General features: G+C 43.9%; 2 protein-coding genes across 5 annotated transcripts in view; one reads left to right on the forward strand and one right to left on the reverse strand.

Annotated features, from left to right (window-relative positions):
* Positions 1 to 4,292, reverse strand: part of VEPH1 (ventricular zone expressed PH domain containing 1) — a 58,667-nt gene extending 54,375 nt beyond the window's left edge. The window contains exons 1-2 of one of the 4 annotated variants that reach the window (XM_056498433.1): positions 4,256 to 4,292; positions 1,583 to 1,650 (exon numbers count right to left, since the gene is read on the reverse strand). The gene's annotated coding sequence lies outside the window, so the exon portion shown is untranslated. Of the gene's footprint in view, positions 1 to 1,582; positions 1,651 to 3,986; positions 4,122 to 4,255 lie in introns of those variants that run through there. The other 3 variants (XM_056498431.1, XM_056498434.1, XM_056498430.1) reach the window with 3 other exon arrangements.
* A 7,208-nt stretch (positions 4,293 to 11,500) lies between these two features.
* LOC130256958 (lysosomal amino acid transporter 1 homolog) lies at positions 11,501 to 19,110 on the forward strand. The gene is given in 5 exon segments (XM_056499133.1): positions 11,501 to 11,550; positions 14,383 to 14,515; positions 15,553 to 15,643; positions 18,921 to 19,022; positions 19,025 to 19,110. Coding segments are annotated over 5 exon segments (462 nt in total).
* Positions 19,111 to 21,607: the final 2,497 nt, after the last annotated feature.

A 21,607-nucleotide genomic window follows, 5' to 3' on the forward strand; every position in this document is an offset into this window, starting at 1 on the left:
CACTACAAGATTTGCTATTAATAGGCACAGGCACTGGGCAAGAGGGAAAACAAATCATGTGTCTCATAAAATGTCATTTTTAGATTTTCTTTTTTTAAAGGGTCAAGCTGGGCAAGAGTGTAATTCCTGAGGTGTCTCATCACCTTGAATCTACATCAGCCTGACTCCACACCACCCATCAGAGTTTTCTCACTTGCTGTATTTGTGTCCCACACACAGAAGGAATGGAAAAGACAAAGGGTTTGGCCAAAGTTTGTCCATCCTGCCTGGATCCCCCGGCACTGCAGAGGGGATTCACAGCAGGAATTTGCACCTTTCCAAGGCCAGAACGTGGGGAACAAAGCAGGAACTCCAGTGCTTGGAACAAACTTCAAGTCATTCTGCAGGAAAAACCCCTCAGCTTCTAACACAAACCACTTGCACTGGTTCTGGTGCAGTCCCACAGCAGTTCTCTGGTTTGATCTGATTTTCAACACCTCCTTTCCCTTTTCATGCCAAGCTGAAAGAGCCACCCTTTCCCTGGGACCTTGAAGCTGCTCCCCTGCAAGGTGAATCTCTCCACTTGCTGCAGGCACAGCATTCTTACCAAAGCTCCTTATCAGAAGCAATCAGAATAAAAGCCAGCCTGACAGGTTTCGGGGCTTGAAGCTACTGAATTGGTCTGTTTGCAAAATAATTCCCCCAATAATAGAGGATTAACAATAAAAATTCCGTGTAAAAGGGCAGTTGGACCTACAGGCATCCAAAAGCCATTTGAACTTGAGCTGAAAGGCTGAGCCTTACAGTCTATCAGGAGCTCAGCTTCTGCAGAATGACATTAGAAGGACAGGAAAAAAGTCTCTTTTAAACCAAAGAGGAAGGGAGAAGATAAATTTTTTTATGTGCACAGTGAAGGAAATTCTACAAGAAAATTATTTCCTTAACTTCCAAAATGTAAATCCAGCTGCTTGATTTTCTGGGTGTTATCCCACTGGAAACAGAAACACAAACTTCAAACAATTGTGCAATGACATTTTTTATCTATTTCTGTGCTGCACAACATCATCAGGAAAGCCTTCCCTCTGTTTAAGGGATTTTAGGGAATTCAGCCCACTGGAGCTCATGTTAAGTGAACCTTTAGAGGATTTTTTGGTTTCTCCCTTGCTGGAGCTGCAGTGAGGACAGGGATGCTCCCAACCCAGCCCAGGCAGGGTTTCCAAGGAAATCCAATAAATTACCAGAGCCTCCATCCTCTGTGACTCTGAGACACACCATGGCTCTCCCCAGGTGCTGCAGCACAATCCCACATGGAATTTCCTATTCCCCACGGAAAGGCTGAGCCACCACAGGCACCAGAGCTCTTTGCTGAACACAAGGCCGTGCTCATTTTCCAAAATCTCCAAAAATCTAAAAGCTATAGAATGAGCATCTGGTTCAAAACTGTAACTTAAAGTGTCTCCAGTAAATTCCACAGGAGAGGAAAATGATCTGGGAATTCCCTGGAGCTGGAGAGACTCGTGTTAGAGAAGTGGGAGCTGTTTTGTCAACACAGCCCAGAGCTTTGAATGTCCCTAAAAAGGAACCCAAACCTCCCTTTCCTTACCTCCCACCATGTGCCATGCTTAACCCATGGATTCCACACAGGGCTTTGGATGCCTTGGAGGAAAGGCACTGGAGGAAACAGAAATAAAATAATGTTAGTGAGTCTTTGCCTTTCCAGGCTGTAAAATTCCCCTCAGGACTCCTCCAGGAATGATTGGTTTGCACCAAACAAAGTTTAATCCTCAGGAAAGCAGGAGAGCAGCTCTGTGTTACTCACACATACATGGAGTGAACAGAGCAGGTTTGGATTTCCAGGCTCTGGGGATAAATGTTGTAACAACTGCATATTTACTTTTAGTTTCCTTTTCCACGAATAGCAGGAAGATTAGAATCATATTCAAAGAAAAATCTGAATTTCAGGTAGAATCCCCTTCTGTTGAAATTCTTCTTACAAGAAAAGATGTTGTGGAATTTCTGTCTCAAAGAGTTACAGAAGTTTGTAATATTGGCAAGATTGCTGGATGCTTCCTTCCCCCCCTGCAATGACCCAGGGAGAAAAAAAGCCTGGATACATTTCCCAAGAACATCCACATACACAATTTATGCACAGAATATTACAGGATATTTCAGAAAACCTTTCCCCTCTATGTTGCACTCATCAAAATTTATTTTATTTGTAAGCTTGGAAAGCATTTACTCCCTTAAAACAGATCATTCTTTCAAAACTTGGAAATAAAGTTCTCACATTTTTCAGTGAAAGAAAAGGATTAAAGATTATATTGAGAGAGCATCATTTTCACACAGGGTGAATAGACTACAGCAGTTCCCATGGGATCAGCTGCATATATTTAAAATCTTCCCACAAGACAACCATTGTTTCCTATGAGCTTCTCTCTTTTTTTCTGTCAGGACAGGTTTCCACACTTCACATCCCTTGAAATCCCATGGATGCTGAGCTGGACCAGATGATGAAATTATAAAGTATGAAGTCTGTTAATTAATTTTAATCCCTAAAATTAATTTTAGGGGTTAAAGCTGGTTTTTACTTTGGAACAGCTCGCTGCAGTGCTGGGAGCTGACTTGCTGTCAGCATCCAGCTCTTGGGCACAAGGCACCTGTGTCCCTGGGGAGGGCAGTCAGCAGTTACAGAGCCTTTTAAGAGATCTCTGCTACCAGAATTCCAGGGCTGTGCCACCACCCACAGCCTGAAGGCAGCTCAGGGTCCTTCCCGAAGTGAGAATATTCTCCCCTGTGATGAGCTGGTGGAATCAGCAGCTTTATGGGTCAGAATCTGCCTGGACTGAAGCAGATCCCACCGAGCTCCCAGGCAGTTTTGGCTGCACAGCCTGTGCAGAAGCCACTGCTGCAGAGGGGTAAGAATGTACTTAGGAACTTGCCAACTTCTACTGCTGCAAACAGACAACTTGATCAATTTTTTATATAAATAAATTACTTGATAATCTGGATGCTGTCAAGACAGTTTCCTGTGATTTTCAATCTATAAAAGATCATATTTGGCTGCTGGTTCAGCACACGCTGATGCTTTATATAGCACTTCATAAGACTTAGCATTCTTAATATCAGTAAGGCAGATTTGTAAGAATTCCATGTTTAAATGTCTCTGTGATATTAAAATATCAGGCTAAACTAAACAACACTAAAATGGAATAAATTGCTTCATAACAAACACTAATCACTGTCACAACGATGCTGTCAAAAGCTGCTCGTTTTCAAGGTACACTTAACCAGCTTTAGATCTGTGATTTGTTTTCAAGACCACAGTGATGTTACAGAAAAAGAATTTGGTTTAAAATTTTACAAAGCGAATAATGTGTATTTCTGTCTAAAGAGAGTGAAGGGAGAAATGGGGCAGAGCATGAGGAACTGCAGGGTCAGAAACCAGGGACCCTGTCATGAAAAATGCCATTCTGGCAGGGAAAACTGGACTAGAGCAGTAAATAAATGCAAAAATCACTGAACCTCAAAGTCTCCTGAAGCAGCAGTCGCCAGACAAGCACTGAATGTCCTGAAGTTCCTCCCAGGTACCTGGCAATGCACCCCAGAGTCGCTCCAGCTGGTGATTTAACAGGACCTGCAGTGTGCCAGGGTCCCCCAAAGCAAGGCTCTCATTCTGCAGCACTGTGGCCCGGGCACAGTGAGGGGAAGGAGCAGCTGAGCCCCAGGGGGATGCAGGGGTGCTGCAGGTTCATGTCCCACACACAGACACTGCTTCTTCCTTCCCTGGCACCTCCAGCTCCCAGCCATCACTGTAATACATTCCTACATCTCACAACCACTGCTCCTGCACTCAGAGAAACCAGGAACAGCCAGGCTGGTGACGACCTCACTCCCTCCAAAACCTCCTCCATTATTTAACACCCAGCCCTGCTCCTCAACACCCCTCCTCACAGCAATTTATTCATTATTCAAACTGTTACATGAACACATATTTAAGTTATTCATACCTCTCAGAAGCGAGACCTCGGAAAAACATGAATAATGGATGGCAAATTGGAGCTCTTCAGAGAAATTGGGATGGGCTCCATCCCAGCTGCCAGTGCCCCTTCCATCCCCCTGGCTCTGGTATGTGAGCCAGGCTGCTCAGCCCTGTCAACCCGAGCGTACAGGCTATTCAGTTACCCTGGAGTTGTCATGTGGAATCAAGCAAACAAATATCTTCTCTCCCTCTGCCCCAACCCCAGTGCTGGAAAACACATCAGGAATAATTCCTCACCCAGCTTAACTCGGGCAGCAGCTCGAGTGAAAGTGCTCCCAGCTCGATACGGAATTTGAATTAGTTAAAAGGATTTATCAACAGCCAGTGGTTACATTCAGTTAATTAATAACCTGCTTAAGAGTAACAAGGAAATTGCAGAAGTTAATATTACTTATGGGGCCTCTTCTGGAAGGCTGGAGCCTGTCAGTGCCAGAGGAAAAGTCAGGGGAGAGCAGGACTGAGGAGGTGCAGCCTTTCAGCTGACACTTGTGGCATCTCAGCAGCTCCTGAGGCTCAGCCAGCCCTTCCAAAGGGACCTGCCCAGGTGGGACCGTGCCCAGGAGCGACCTGAGCACCTCCAGAGCTCGGCAGCTGCAGCAGAAGTGATCTCCAAAGCATTCCAGAGCCTCTCCACACACACCTGATCATCCTCCAGCAAGCCTGTCCTTACTTTTCCCCTTAACTTCCCTCTGACAAATAAACTCCAGATTCCCACCAAGTCAAGCTTAACTAAAACCGACCCCGTGGATCTGAGCCTGGCTGTGTCCTCCTCTCCTGGAGAGCACAGCAGCAAGCCCCCACTGGCAGTGTCCCAGCAAGGACATTTTTCTAATAACAGCCCATGAAATATCAAAGGAACCAACTGGGAACAGCCAAGTGTAAGGTCAAGCACCCTTGGGCAGCTGCTGGGAGAAAGGAAAGCCTGTTTGCCCAAAGATAATGAGGAGAAACGTTTGTACAACTCTTGTTAGGGTGCTTGAAATACTGAAGGAGTTTATAAATTATAGTTTTTTTAAAAATCTGCTCCCTAGAACACACATTCAGTCACATAAGTCCTCGATTTTGATGGCAATTCCTCCTAATGGCTTTTTTTTGCTCCTGTTCATTGCACCACAGCCTGGGCAATCAGATACAAAATTAATGGGGGGTGAACACATTCTTTTAACGATGTTAAAGTTGTTGTTGTTGTTCTTTAAGGGAAATCCAACTGTGTGTTTCCTACATCTTCCTTTTAGCTCAGGAACGACAGGAACACAGCTGGCTTCCCTCCCACTCCTATGAGACTGAAAAAAACCTTGGGAGATGATGGCAGGACAGAAAATATTCTCACTCTGAAATTCATTTTCTAAACAAGAGATTTTAATATAATAAATGTCACAGAGCAGTGTGGTCTGACTAGGAGAGCACAGAAGGGGGTTGGATTTTATTTCAGCATCTCATAATGACGTTATTCATTGTACAGCAGGAATTCAGAGCTTCCCCTGCTCACCATGAACCTTATTTTGACTTCTAGCAGCAACTAAAATCACCCAGAGATTGTGGATTCCCCATTCCTGAAAATGTCCTGGACTGGGCTGGGAGCAGCCTGGGATAGTGGAAGGTGCTCATGGCAGGGGTGGAACAAGATGAGCTTTAAAGTCTTTGCTGTAATAATAAGACAAACCAAGATGTTGTGGTAATAAAGCAAAAAGGTTCACACACATCTTTCACCAGCTGAAAAAAGAGAATTTACTTTATGTAGGTTTTTCCCCATCTTAGAAAAAAATAAATTTGTTTTAACTTTTATTATAACAGTTACAATGAATGACGCCCTTTTTCAGCAAAGCCCTGAAAATATTTATTTTGTTAGACTTTTAAAAACAAACATCTTGTTAGGGAAGAGACAGGCTATTGTTCTCCCTCTGACTAATTGGGGAAAAGCAACAGAATATTCCATATTCATTGCATTTCACCAAAATGACTCATGTTATCTTCCACCCAGACAAAGTGTTTTAATTTTAATAACGACAATGCCGACAGCTACAATACTGTTTTTTGCAGAAGTTTGCTTGTAAATAATTAACATTTGCTGTATAATGACAGAGGGGGGGTTGATAGCTCTATTAATTTCACAGTCAGGCTGGAGTCTCTTTAATTTCAGGTATTCTTAGGAACTCACTCCCCTCCCAACATAAAAGGCTAATGGCAAAATCAGGTTTATGTCCCTGCAGCCTGCCCAATGCCAAAATCCTGTTGTATGCCAGCAATCAGCCATGGAAAACCAAGGAGAATTGTGCAGGACTCACAGATCACACCTCCAGAGGGTTTCAGTTTAGCTAATAATTGTCTGGGTTTGATGCTGAAATCTGGGATGGGATAAATGAGTTTCAAATCCTGCTCTGTGCTGGGGTGGCCTCAGCAGGGGACAGGTCCAGGACAGGGCACCACTTTTTAATGGCCTTTAAATATGTGCACTCCAAGGCTGGCCAAGCCATGAGTGTTCCTCATATTCACTCATATTCTTAAAATCAGGCAACATCCCCCTGATTCTGATGGAATCAGCCAGGACACAAACGCCTTGAGGATCATGTAAAACTTTCCCTTGTTTCCATACCAAGCCTTGCTTATTCTCCAGTTACTGTGGACCAGCCACGGTCACAGCCTCTGCTGGAATTAAAAGAGGTTTTCCCTGAATAAAACTTTGGGATTATGGCCCAGGTCTGCATGGGTTTGCAGGTGGGTATGGCCTTGTGCAATGCTCACAGCTCATTAACAGCTGCCCTGCTCCAAAGGCTCATTTGCATCACAAACCCAACATCTGCTGCGCCATCGTGGCGATAAAGTTTATCACGAATAGGGAAACTTAGCATACTCATTTCTTTGTAACCACTGCTGGTTCAGAGGGGGCTCCAAAACACGCTCAAGCAACAAAAAAAGTCACCTCAGCCTCCTCTTGGACAAACTCAAACACACTCAGGCTCGTTCTTACATCTCCACACACATTTCCCATCTCAGGTAACATTTTCATTAACCACCTGCATCATTTCCCCACCGAACGCATATTTTAGTACTTCAGACATCTCCTTCCAGGGACAGGGCTTCCTTAATTGAGCTGCATATTTGATGAACTGCGCTAATTGAGCTGCATAACTCCGCTGCTGCCGGGGTTTCAGACCCTGAACCCGACCCAACATCGAGCGCTGGGTCGGTGCCACCGGAGCTGCAGCTCCGCACGTTAAGGAGCCCTTAGGAGCTCTGCACCCCTGACATCCCTGGAGGTTTTAGTAATACCCCAAGGGGACAAAATCCGCATTCGGCTGGCACAAGTTTGTTTAAGGAGAGCCATTAGATGAACGAAGCTGCTGCTGGCAGCCCAAGGAGTTCTGCGCTCTGAGAGCAGCAGCGAGGAAAACTCACCCAGAGAGTAAAAGCGGCTATTCCCACAGAGAAAAACCCCGTGTGACTGCAAGGGCTGCTCCGACCACGCTGCCAGGAGCCTTCAGCAGGGTCCTGGAAGCAGGAAGGAGGAGCGCTATCGATAGGAGCGAGGACCTGCCCCAGCTCAGAGCGCAGCAATCAGGGCAGAGACACCGCGTCTGGAGCCGGGGCTGGCTCCGCACAGCATCCAGCTGTTTCTCACCCTAATTAAGTCTATAGGCTAACAGCGGTTATTAATATTAATCACCCAGCTCTGAAGCTGCTAATGAAACCAGCTAATCCATAGCAGTGAAAATGAACCCAGGGATTTGTGCTGAGCTCCGCGGGAGAGCAGCAGTACCTGCTCACACCTTGCCTGTGCACAGCTTCTCCTCCTGGCTATGATGCCTCAGCAAGGCACGAAAACCCTAAAACATCTGCTGAAGAAGCTTTCCATCACTGATACTACACCTCAAAGCACAGGGCTTTGAAAGGGGAGCACGCCTCGTTCACAACAACAGCAGAGCTGAGCAGCAGCAGTCACTTGGGAGCTTCGGGAAACCAGGCAGGGCAAAACAGAAGAGAGGCAGCACCTCAGAAGAAACCTTATTTAAATTAATTAACACCGGCACTGATGTGGAAGTGGCTTGGCAGGCAAAGTTCTGTTTGCTAGATTTGTAGATTCTTTGTATAAATAAGCACGAAACTACAGAATGTTGGATTGGAAAATCCTCGAGCTTACCGAACCTGTCGAGGCAAGAGCTGTCAGGTCTAGGCTCACCTGGTGTTTGTCCCGATGTTGCTTCCCTAAGCAAAGCTTTTCAACATTCCACAATTAGCAGATTACTCATTAGCCAGAGATTTTCCCTACTCCATTAGGAACAGAGGACACCAGAGCACTTTGTTTGTTCTGGTGTCTGAATTAATGATTCTTTCCTCTCTCAAATGTCTCCTTTTGAAGGAAACATCTCTTTATTTTCATCTCTTTCTCACTCTGCTCTGTTGTCCTGTTCCTGAACAATCCTCACTAAGATTTCATTTCCTCAGTTTCTCTGTGTTTTGTTAGTTTGGGTTTGTTTATGGGGTGGTTTTTTTGGGTGGTATCACTGTATCTGTTGTGTTTTTCCTCCAAAATCCTCTCTAACCTGAAGACCTCCTGCTCCAGAAACCAACTCCCTGAATTCTCAACACATTTTGCAGAGAAACCATTTTCCTCTCATAACTTCAAAATTTAAACCAATAGTTCCTGCGAAATAAAACAAGATCTGATCCTTTGTGTCCAAAATGTGGTTCCTGGCTTTTCCCCAGCAGGCCTGAATTTATCAAATCCTGAGGTGTACACATTGCATTAAAACCAAGTAATAGAAAATTCAGTGTTCACCTTTCAAGTCCAACTCGGTAGGAAACCGATTCAATTTTGCTGTCAATTACGTTAGGGAGAAATAGGAGAAAATAGAAAAAAAAAAAAAATCAGATTAATGCATTCTGAGATAAATGGTATTTCAGATAAGTTTAATCTTACTTTTGAGAGGTGCAAACTCATCACGTGCATCTACATGGAGGAGCCTGGAAGGCACAACACCAAAACAGTTTTTCACCCTCATCTAACTGAATTAGGGTTTCCTTTTTTTCCCTCTGCAGGACTCACAGGACAGGACAAGGATTTCAGCTGGGGCCTGAAATTCCATATCCAGTTTAACTGACTTTAACCATAGAGGCAATTTTCTCCTAATCAGAAGTTCCATTGGCCCTTTGGTCTCCCTTGTCAGGCTGTAAATAGCTGCTCCCCTCTCTCCTCGTGAGGACAAGGACTGAAGGAAGACAACGTGGAAAAAGAGATTGAAACCCACAGGAACTGGGGGTGGAGATTTCAGAGATGTTTTTAGGAGGTTCCAGATCTCAGCTCAGTAGATTCTTCAGCTTAACTTTAACCATCCCAGTAACAATCTCATATTTTTAATTATTCCATGTCCCATCTCTTAGAGTGGGGTTGGAAGGTGCCTCCAAAGACCAGTCTCAGCAGGGTGGTCAGGACACCTCCAGCTGGATTTAGAACCATTTTCCTGTCTCTCCCTTGGATTTTGAACCATTTTCCTGTCTCTTCCTTGGATTTAGAACCATTTTCCTGTCTCTCCCTTGGATTTTGAACCATTTTCCTGTCTCTCCCCGGATTCAGTGCATCCCTGCCCTTCTTGTACTGAGAATTTTGTTTTTCAGAAGTGAAGTGCATTCATCACCTCTCATCCCCACAGGAAAAACCTTCCTGAATGTCCTCAAATCCCTAACATTATTTCACCTATAAAATGATAAAATCTAACAGTGCCTTCACCCTATATTTTGCTCCTAGAAGGGGTAAATGTCACACATACACACACCCCAAGGATTTTTATATTTTCATAGCAAGGCAACAAAGAAATTCACTTAATGACAAGTTCTTGGACTGATGCATTATTCATTTGGTTATGTGACAGCAGAACAAAATTGTAGCCATAAATATATAATGTTACACACCACTTTTAATGTCGTTTACATTTATGGAGTAATCGGCTGTCTCCCACATTATCCCCTCTTTAGTCACTTCTTTTTTAAGGGAGTGTCATGAAATGCAGCTTGTGACATCAAAGATGTGTTTATTCAGGAACAGGAACAGCAAAAGGCCTGGATAAACCTGGAACCTCAATTTCTGTTTATGAAAACTGGAAGGATTTTAGAGGTATCTTTACACTGTTTTCCCACATAGAAATTGCTTTTTTGCTCCTTTTTTCCTATGGTCAACATGAGTTTTTAAATATTCAGGAGCAAAAGGAGACAAGGTGAGAAAGAGGATTTGTGGCAAGGCTACAGCACAGATCCAAAGGAAACAGGGATGGATTCAGGCTGGCAGGGCAATGTGCTTGCATGAAGGGTCCATCCAGGAGTTCCCCTCCTACAACCACAGAATCCTGGGATGGAGAGGACACCTTCCACTCCAGCCTGTGAACAAAACCTGTTCCTTCCACAAGCCTGGCTCTAGAACTGGTACAAACCCTCCTGCTCATCCCCAACACAGCATCATGGACATAAAACAGGGAATTTCACCGTGCCAGACAAAAGCAGCTCAGCTGCCAAAACCAGCACTGAATCATTGCCTGAGCAGCAATTAAAGCAGAACAATGCAGATACCCAGAGCCTGCCTTTAATCATCCCCCCAGCCCTCTGTTAATTAGCTAGGCTGCAGCAACCACTGACAGGATCAGCCTGTATGAGAATAAAAAGTAAAACTCTATTAAAAATTCAGTAAATTATACAACACTCTTCCCTATCAAAATATTCTGAAATATTTATGTCTGGCTCTCCAGGACCTAAAGGGGGTTTGCAAAGAGGCTGGAGGGGCACTTTGCACAAGGGCCTGGAGTGATAGGATGAGGGGGAATAGAAGGTGGGAGGGTTGGATGGGATATTAGGGAAAAATCCTTCCCTGTGAGGGTGGGGAAACCCTGGCACAGGTACCCAGAGGAGCTGTGGCTGTTCCTGGATCTCTGGAAGTGCCCAAGGCCAGGTGGGACATGGGAATTTGGGAGAGTGGAAGGTGTCCCTGTGCCCACGGCAGGGTGGAACTAAATGGGATTTAGGTCCTTCCAACCCAAACCATCCTGGGATTGAGAGATTCTGAGCGATTCCAGCAGCAATCCCATTGGAAGCAGGCAGATAGGGATAGGATAAGGGGGAACAGCCTTAAAACAAAGGAAGAAAAAGAAGGAAAGATTTGGATCAAACATTAGGGAGAAATCCCTTCCTGTGAGGGTGGGGAGGCTCTGGCACAGCCTGGGGCAGTGGAAGGTGGCACTGGATGGGCTTTAAGGTCCTTCCAACCCAAACCACTCTGTTTCTAAAATGGCAAAGATCCCTACAAAGATCCCGGGATTGCAATTTAGAATTCTTTCCATTTCGGTATTTATTGATCAGATTAAATTTGCGGGGCCCATGGCCGCCCTCAGGCGGGCTGAGCCCTCAGCGCCGCCCGCCCGCCGCCAGGGGGCGCCCCGGGCCCGCGCTCTGAGGCGATGGCGGCGGGCGGGAAGGGCCGGGCCGGGCCGGGCTGCGGGCATGGCGCTGCTCCGCTCGTCCCGGCTGTCCCGGCTGTCCCGGCTGTCCCGGTGCTCCATTCCTCCCTCCCCGCCCGCAGGGTGTCCATCGAGGCCAGCCCGCCCGATGCCGCAGCCCCGCAGGTCCATCCATGCCCGCCCCGCTCGGGTCCGTGTCCCCGGGGCCGCTCCCGATGCCGTTCCCGTTTTTTATTCCGGTTGTAATTCCCGTGCCCTGCCTCTCCCGTTCCCGTTGTTATTCCCGTGCCCTGCCTCTCCCGTTCCCGTGGCTCCCCCGAGGACCCTCCGGCGCTCCCCGGTTCCTCAGGGCAAAGGGGAATGGCAGCCCCGTTCCTGCAGGGATGCGGCTCCCGGCGTGGGATGTGGGCTCTCCAGAAACGCTCTTCCTTCTCCTCTTTTGCTCGATTTATTGTTGTTGATAAAACCATAAATTCCTGGATCACAGAATCAAAGAACCGGGACTGGTTTGTGCTGAAGGAGATCATAAAGCTCATCCCATTCCTGCTCTTCCACTATCCCAGGTTAAGATAAACTGGGATTGTTCTCTGGGAGCCGGCCTTGGTTTCCAGGTGAAATCTGGCCAAGCAGAATTCACAACCAGGAGTGTCTAAAATGTTTTCAGAGAACATTTTAAGCCAAATTCCAATGACCAGTTAGCACTGGGACATGCCTGCAGGAGCCTCCACAGCCCAGCTCCACTTTTCCTCCCCCAGCAGGAATGAAACTATGAACACTGTAAAACTGAGCCCCTTTTGGGGCTTGAGCTGTTCTTGAGTGCAGTTTAAAGACCTTGCACACCAGCCAAACACACATCTGACATTCTCATACATCACTTGCAGGTTATTTGACATCCAAAGCTCAGGGATGCTCACAGCAGCTGGAGAGGCAGAGGAGCAAATCTTCCAAATCCCAGGGAAAACCTGCATTCTGCTGTTCCTCAGCACGTGGATTTCACTTCTAAACCATTGTCTATTTTTATTTACTCACTCCAGAATAAAATATTAAATTAGAAAAAATGTCCAACAACAGGCTCAGGTTGCTGATTCCTTATTCCTTACTCCTTATTCCTTATTCCTTATTCCTTATTCCTTATTCCTTATTCCTTATTCCTTATTCCTTATTCCTTATTCCTTATTCCTTATTCCTTACTCCTTATTCCTTAATAGTGTTGTTTGTAGCTGTTCAAGAACTAAACCTTGGCAGGAAGGGATGATGCCAAAGGTCCAAGGTCACACCTTCACTGGAACTTCTCCATGTGGAAGTAACCAGTATTTGAGCAGCAATCAAAGAAAGAATATGAGGTTACAGGCAAAGAATTGTTATAGGAACATAAACCATTTTTAATAGAATTTTATAATCTGGGGGTTGGAACTGGATGATCTTTAAGATCCAACACAAACCATTCTGTGCTTTTCTCATCACTGACAACTTTAATACTACAGGAAGCAAAAAAATGTTCTGGCAGTCTCCTTATTCTCTTTTTATGTGGAATTCCTGGGTTTGCTCTTCCTGGGACAGGACATTTTGCCAGGGATTTAAGAAAAGTAGCAATTTTTGTAATACTAAAATTATAGTCTCAGGGACTGGCAACACAAATATTCTGCTGCATAAATATTGAATAATAATAACCCCAAAAAATCAAATTTAAATACCATGTCCTGTTTTAGTGAGTCTGCTCCACTGCGCTGTGCCAAAACGGGATAAAAATACTTGAAATACTACTTGCAACATTTTTTTTTTAACTTTAAAAGTTATTTTCAAAGATGGCTACAAAGTCTAATAACTTCCCCAGTATAAGCAGAATAAACTGAATATATCCTCCAGGCTCAGGTGATTTCTCAGTCTATAAATGTATGTTGGATTTTTATTGTTTAATTGGTTTAGGTCCAATGATGACAGTTCTCTGGAGAGGCAGCCAATTCCTGCAGGAAACTTGTTCCAGCATTTAAAGCCACAAAAACCTGAAGTCTCATGGAAAGAAAAAGGATTTTCTGGCCAACGAGCAAAACAACTAATTTTACAGAGAATGATGCCCTGTGAAAACAAATTTGAAACTTTTTCAAGATTTGAAGAGTTTGGTGCATAATGGTGGCATCATTTGGGGAATTCTGGGGGCAGGATCACCCTACATTTGCCTTCTGCAAGTTTTTTATGCTTCCCATGTTTCCTATGGAGTGTTAAATAATACAAAGTGTTTGACACTGTGTTGAGTCACTGATTAGGCTGGATGGATTTTAGTGACTTCAAAGCTCACCTGAAATCTGAGTCATAACTCACTTCTTGTTCATAGCATTCTCTCCAAATTAATTTCACAGAACCAACAAATAGATAAATATTTTATATAAATGTATTTTTTAAGAGTGAGTAGCATGTTCAGAATCTGGGTAAGTATCTCTAAGGAAAGTACTGTGGCTTTATTAGCATCACATTAAACATGAAAAATTTGAGTTCTGGTTTTAAATTCCAATAAATCCCCTGGTTTAGCTTATCCTGTAGCAGATTTCTGGCCCCTCAGTGTCACTGACCACCTCACCCCCCCGAGCTCAGACTAAAATGCTGCAGTGATAAATTTGGAGTGTCACATATTGGATCCACAGAATCTTTTTCTTTCCTGGAAGTGCAGCTCGTGTCTGTAATCATCGAGCAGGAGTGATCATTGTGTGGGGAATGCCTGTGTTTATTCCCTGGAATTTGGCAGCTCCTGGGCAGATCAGGCTGGCTGGGAGCTGCTGCAGCCCTGGATGTGCAGGGATTTGCACAGAGGGTGTTCAGCATCCCTGAGGGGATTTGGGGATTGGCACGGGGTGGGAACAGAGGCAGAAATTGGGGCTGGATCTCCATCCAGAGTGATGGCTCTGAGCTGCTCTCAGGTCTCCCCAGCAGAGAGCAGGAGCTGGTGCAGAATGGAGCACCCTGGATTTGGCAGCTCCTGGAAGAATGTGCCAGGGCTGTGTGGGAGTGCTGGAGCCTTGTCTCAGGGCTCACTGCCATTGTCTGCTCACTGCCTAAGTTAAAAGTCTTAAGCACTTCTCAGATTCAAACATGAGTAATCTTGCCTGAAGCCTTTTGCAAAAGCTGCCTTTTTCTTCTTTTTCCTTTTTTTTCTTTTTTTTAATTTTATCTTGGATGTGTTCCTCTATCTGCATAATACAGATAGAATAATATGCCAGAGAAGCATGTTGTTCATGTTTGCAAAAATATTTGGTGGTTGACAAATGAGCTTGATGTACTGTGCTGTTGTAGTGACTTGACACTAATCTCTGCCACTTAGAGCAAATGAGAATAAATCACCTCTCCTCTCTTATCTTCTCCACCCTGAGTTGTGTGTGCTCTTGCAGCTCAAGCTGGCTCAAGGTTTATTCAAACCCATGTTTTCCCACCACTGCTGTCCTGCCAATTCAGTTTGGGCTGGGAAAAGGTCAGGAGCAGCTCTGCAGCTGGCACTTGCACAGTGCTGAATCACTTGGTCACTGCCTTCAGGTTTCAGACCTGCAGGTAGGACATGACAAAGGACAAGGGCAATGATCTCAGCAGCTGAAAATGCCTGGGGGAAAATGGGATTGACTCCAAAGTCTGTCCCCATAAGGGGGATATAATTTAGTGGCCTGGTAAAAGGGCTGTGGAAATCAAGTGAAATAAAAGCACGCTTGCTCAGCTGTTGAGCTGCAGAAATGTGAGTTGAAATATTAATTGAGAGGGGCTTTACAACCAAACTGTCATGTTTGGGCACAGAATTCAGCAAGGCATGTCCAGGGGGCTCAGGTTTGGGATTGCTCCCTAGTCCTCACTGTCAGTCTGAATCACCAATCTCCAGTTTTGGGGATTAAGTGGAGTTGTGAACTCTGTGTTCATTCTCAGCCCTGCTGTGTTTAACAGAGGTTCTCTTATTTCTGCCATCTATAAACCAAGTCATCATTGCCCAGATATTTACACTGATGTTCATTTCTGGCAGTGATTTAGTGTTTGTCATTCACATTATGATTATGAAGCAACATTTCTGTGCAGCTGAGGTATTTCAAATTATTTGCCTAAGCAAATGTTTCCTTTTTCCAGATTGTCACTGCTGCTTTTTATGTGAACAAGGACCTAATTATGGTTTCACAATTTGTTTACTGTAAGCTCAAGAGTCAGAAGGTGGCAAAAGGTAAGATTTTACAACAATAAAATGTTCTCCATGATGAAGCACAGTCTTTATTGGGAGATTTTCCTACAGCATCTAAATACATTTTTTTTCAGAGGGATCCAAAAATAGAGTGTACAAATTCTGGACTTCTGAGACTGTTGCCTCCAGTTTTCCCTTCCTTCTCATTTCTGACCCACACACATCTGTGAGTATTTTCCATGGAGTACTTTCAGTTGATATAGACATTAAAATGCAATCGATTTTTGGAATCTGGTTGCATATTTTAACTGATTCCATGGTTTTTGTGGAAGTATGTGGGAGTTGAAACCAAACCTCATTTCTTTGTGGGGTTCAGTTGGTTTCCTCCCCGTTGATTGAAAGTGGGCTTTATTTGCTTATAGCATAAAATATGTTGACATCTTCATGTGTTCTGTTTCAATATATGCATTTTAAAAAGTATATTCCAGGGAATGAAATTACTGGAGTTGTGCTTGAGCAAATCCTGGAATGTTCAGCCTGCCCAAGGACTACTGTTTTGTCTGAAATGGAAGACTGCTCTCTTCATATTGTATCAAATCAAAACCTCATCAATTTTAAAAAAATAGGAAAGAAAATCCCTGGTAAAGCAGAGGTAACAAAAAGTTGGAGTAAACCACAGACAAAATGAGGGTAAAGCAGATTCAATATGGAACTGATAATAAATCTGGAGATAGGGCTGAGGGATTTCCTTCCTGCTGCTCCTCTGGGAACAACCCCAGGCTTTGTAGCATGGAACTGCCACTGCCTGGTCCAAAATGATACAACCATCAATATCTTAGTGAGATTTTAGTAGTTCACATTCCAAATATCCTTTCTTTTGCAGTTTTTTATCAAGATGTGTGGAAAGAAAGTTATATTCTATTCTATTCTATTCTATTCTATTCTATTCTATTCTATTCTATTCTATTCTATTCTATTCTATTCTATTCTATTCTATTCCATTCCATTCCATTCCATTCCATTCCATTCCATTCCATTCATCAGTTTTGTTTATTAGCTGTTATTTAATCATAAATTAGATATCATACACAATTATTATATAAGAGAGAAGGTGAGAATGAACATTTCCTGTCAGGAGCAATGCCCACCAAGGAGTTCTTCAGCAATGCCTCCACTGCCACCCTCAGCTCTACAACAGTGAGCAGGGGTGGGCACAGAGCCCAGAAAAAAGAGGTGGAACTTCCAGTGCTGCCAAGAAAAAGAGACATGAAATTCTACCTTTACATTTGCATATTTGTACTGCAAACAAAAGTGACCTCAAATCAACAGCAGATGTTATTTTTCAGCTAATTTGTTTGTGTGTCATTCCAGGCAGTCCCAGCCTGAGGAATTTGGGCACAGTCTGGATGGTGGGGTGTGGAGCTCTGAGTGTCACTGCCCTCTGTCAGCTGCTCCTCAGGAATTAGCAGCACAGTCCAGCAATCCCAAGGAATAATGTCAATTTTTACCTTTTTTTCCATTAAAAAAAAAAAAAAAAAACCACCCAGAAGTGTCTTGAAAAGTTTGTGTACTTTAAAAAAGCCCAAAGGATTTTTTAACAAGGATTTAGCAATCAGGTATGTGGATGCTTTTCCCACCCATCCCAAAATAAAGACATTATAAAATTACTTCTTTCAGCAGCTTCCCAGGCTTCTTGTGTCCTTTGGGCCCTGAGGATGGGCTGCTGTGAACTAACAGAACATAAATGTTGTGTCTCTGCCTGTGGGAAATGCTGTAAACACCCACGTGGAGACCACAAAAAAATCAATAAGAGTGGAAAATCCCCATTGTACCTGCTGCTGTGGGTGCAGCAGCCTGATGGCCTTGCTGCTAATGCCAGGGAAATCATTGTAATCCAGCAGCACAGCCCAGCAGGGAGGCAGCTCATTGTCACCACACAGCCAGCCTGAGAAAACCAGCAACTCTCAAACTGAGAAAAATGACTATTTTGCTTTCTCCAGACAGGATGATTCTTTTTTTTTTTTGTATATATTTTTTTCTTGTGGATCGAGCTACAGTTGTTCCTTCTGGTTTGAGTAATTGTGGCCAGGCTGTTTTTAGCAGGAGGACTGATTGCTATCAGTGTCATGTCCCAAAGCCTGGTGCCAGTTTTGATCTGCATTGTTGTGAGATGAAGTCTGAGCCCTTCCTTGCCCTCTCAGGCCATCTGAGGAGCAGCACTGCCTGAAAGGAGCTGTGTCCACAGCCCCATGGCTCAGTTTAATCCCCTGCACTGCCTCAGAGTGTTCTTGCCAAAATCCCTGTGCTTTTCTTTTCCAGATCTCTCCTGACCTGATTGAAATGCCAGCCTTCATTTGTGCCTCTGTGTCCTGAGCAGCAGATTCCCTTAGCTCCATAAAAACCTCACTGGCTTTTTGACACTTGTTTATTTGATTTTCTGTTCCTTCCAGTGTTGGACTGTCCCTCACACTGAGCTTTCCTCAATTCAAACCCCCACTTTGCTTTTGGGACTGAAAAAAAATGGGAGGTTTTTTCCCATTCAGGCAAGGATGATGAGAATTTTAGGAAAATGCTGTTCTTGGATTGCTGGAAAAAGATTGATTGGTAGGGGAAGAGGAAAGGAATATTTACAGGTGGATTTATCAGCAGAAATCTGCTTTAAATGATTGTTGTCATGAGCAAGTGGCATTCCCCCTCTTCTTTCTCCAAACTATTCCATCCTGGAAATAAAAGTCAGAATTAGAGGAAAATTAGTTTTAAATCTTAGCCCCTCTTCACCAAGGTGCCATTACCTTTCACCACGGCCTCTTCACTATCATTATATTTAAAAAACCCCAACAAACACATCAAAAGTCCAGAAGATTTTACTTTGTCAATTATATACAGACATTTTAATTGATTATGGAAGTGATTACTTAATTTCTAAGCCAATTCATATTCCTTGTCTCCCTGGAGTGCCACAGTATTTTGAAAAAAGATAGATAGCATAATAGACAGCAACAGATTCCTTAAAAACTAGTTAAAATTTGGGAGCAGATTATCCTGCTGTTTGCAGTCCCACAAAAATGGCATTAACCAGAGATCTCAGCTCTGTAACAGTCCCTGAATTTTCAGTGATTTGTGCTGAAACTCAGAAAATTCAGAGCCCCAGGAAGACAGGACAAGAATGACTGAAAGTCTTTGAATGGGTTATACCACAAAATGCCCAAATTATCTCTGTCTAGTATGGGTACATTTAAATATGTATTTGTATTTATAAACCTTTTATTTTAATGATTTGTGTATAAAATTTGTGTTTAGTTCCAGAGAGGATGAACAGAAGGCACCTTTTACCTGTTCTTTGCCTTGGCCACAATGGGAAATTGCACCTGTGGGCTGAGCCTTGTTCTAAAGATGCCCAAACCCAAATTCTCCAGGTCCTCTGCTTTGTTCACCACCTTCCCTGGCCCATTGGGAGCTTTGGAGTTTTGTTCCTTGACATTTTTGTATCACTTTCCTGTTATAGCTAAATATTCAGGACAAGCTTGTTAATAAATAAATCAGAAATTACGTGGATTTTTTAAAACCACATTTTTTCTAACCTGATAATAAAATCTCCTGGCTGAACAACAATTTGTGCCCTTTCTATAGTGATAATTCTAACAAGGATAGCAAGTTTATAGAAAATACCAATATTAAAGCTACTTTGAACAGGTTGATTTATAACTTGGAGACAATAAATGGACACTAAAAGTTGGGAGGGGCTGCACACAGTGCTGGGGTGTTTTTAAATTCAATATATTCATACCCAGTGTAGTAACCATTGTTAGTCATGTTCTTTCCAGGTGGAGCATTGGCATTTTGTGCTCAAAAAATGAAAAGAAGAATCCTTGGAGAAACCTTTGTACCTTGGCTTTAAACACCTGGTGGACAGGGATGGATGGGACTGTGCTCTACAGGCACCTGTCTTGTTAGCACAGCTTGGATTTGCACTTAAAACAGTATAAAAAGAAGATTTTCTGATTTTTTTTTCTGTAGGAAGAATTGTAGGTTTGTGTGGGAGAACGTCTCAGTGCTTAACTCCATGAGCTGGAGCCATAAACCAGGATGGAACAAGGAGGGATTCCAGGCATTTTGATTTAATCCATTCCAGATTAAAGCAAGTTCTTCAGCAGATTTACCTGGAGCTCTTCCAGGAGTCCTGATTCCCAGGAGCTCTGATTCCAGTCGGTGTTGTCTTCCTGATTAAAGGAATTTCAGAGGGCTCTGCAATCAGAGCAGTGACCAGACAGCCCTGGCCTTGGGATGGGCCCCAAAATTCCAGCACCATTCCCAAAGCCTGGACTGTGGCTGGATAAAACCTTCTGCACCATGGAACACAATCCCCCTGTAGGTCCTGAAACAAATTCTCTTTTCTCTTTTATGGGACAGTGCATTCTGTGAGCAGACTGGGGGACTCAGGGGGTTATCCCATGAACAAAGTCCTGACTTTCTCCTGCTCCAGCCCCCAGCTGGGAACACAAACCAGTATTTATTTACCCAAAAACCCCCAGAACTTGATTTTGACAACCCTCACAGTACATTCTGTACAGATTTGCAGATGCTTTTCTATGACAGACTCTGAAATTAAGTTTTTATTGCCCCCAAAGCTCCCCCCCCATCATTCCCTGTCCTGGGATTGCAGTGCCAGCCTGCACATGACATCAATTCCTGGGCTCTGCCTTGATTGGGGTCTGAATCCAATCTGGTTAATAGTCCTCCAGTTCAAATTGGATTGGAAACAGATGCTTCCAGATCAGGTTGAGGAGCTTACAGGAATCTGGTCAAGTATAAAGTGTTGGTTGGGAATGGATGAAGTATTTGTAATCAAGAGAAAACAAAAGCAGACCTCCTGCCTGGAGAGCCCTGAAGGTAAGGAAGGCACTGCTTTTCAAAAGAGCTTCACTGCTGCCTCTTGCCAAGCAAGAAAATAAAAATCTGACAAATTTATCTGTCACTTCAGTCCAGAAACCAAAGGACAGGCTCACCTGGGTCTTGGAAAAGAGGAATTCAGCCCAAAAGTCCTGATTTCTAAGAGGGAGGTGTTTCATCATTGCTATTTGTGTAGCAGTCTGTTTTGAGGAGAAATTGCCTAATTCTGGCTGACTTTATTCCTGATTGTGTCCAGAGTTTCATTAGGTGGAAAACAAACCCTCATTTCTCAAGGTCCAAGGCAGGATTAGGAGTTCACTCACTCTGTGTCTGCTGCACTCTCTCAGTGCTTCCATCTGCCAGGGACTCACCCTGGAAACAAATGGGCTGTGCTGAGGAGCAGGATTCCCCTGGAACTCTTCAGCCTGCTTTAACAGGACAGCAACACCCTTACCCCAAAGCCTTGGTGGCACAAGTTTTCCTTTAATTAATGGGGATGTTCAATTGTACAGCATGAGCTGCCCTCCTGTTCACTTTGAGAGGAGTTTCATCACTCACATTTGAATTACAAACTGGACAGAGTTTCCTTTCCCAGGCAATGTTTCCTCTCACTTTGCAGCAAGAGCTGCTTGGGATTCCTGGAGATGTTCTGGAGCTTGTCAGAGATGCTAAATCCAGGTTTGGATTTTAGCAGAGCTTCATGTTCTGTGCATGACTATTTAATGTTTCCCTTGCACACTGGGCTGCAGTCCTGCATGTTTCCAAGTCCTGAATCAGTCCAGCCCTTGCTCTTGGAGCAGCACCATCCTGAAGTTTCTAAGAGCCTGAATCTAGTGCAAGTTTTTCTGGAAAACTTCGTCCTTTCCTCTTATTTCCTCCCCTGAGTCCTTCCTCCAAACCCAAACAACTCTGCTTTGTGTTTAGTTCAGAAAAAAAACCTTCACCGAGATTTTTTCCTTTTTTTTTTTTTTTTCTTTGACATCACCCTATTGTGAGGGAATTGTGTTCAGCTCTTCCACATGTTTTCCTTTTCATTAAAGATGGCCAGGCTGGGACTGGATAGCCAGAGTTTATTCAGCAAGAGCCAAGATGCTGTGCACAGACTTCTCCTGCACC

The sequence above is a fragment of the Oenanthe melanoleuca genome, chromosome 9 (assembly GCF_029582105.1).
Source record: "Oenanthe melanoleuca isolate GR-GAL-2019-014 chromosome 9, OMel1.0, whole genome shotgun sequence".
Taxonomy (NCBI): domain Eukaryota; kingdom Metazoa; phylum Chordata; class Aves; order Passeriformes; family Muscicapidae; genus Oenanthe; species Oenanthe melanoleuca.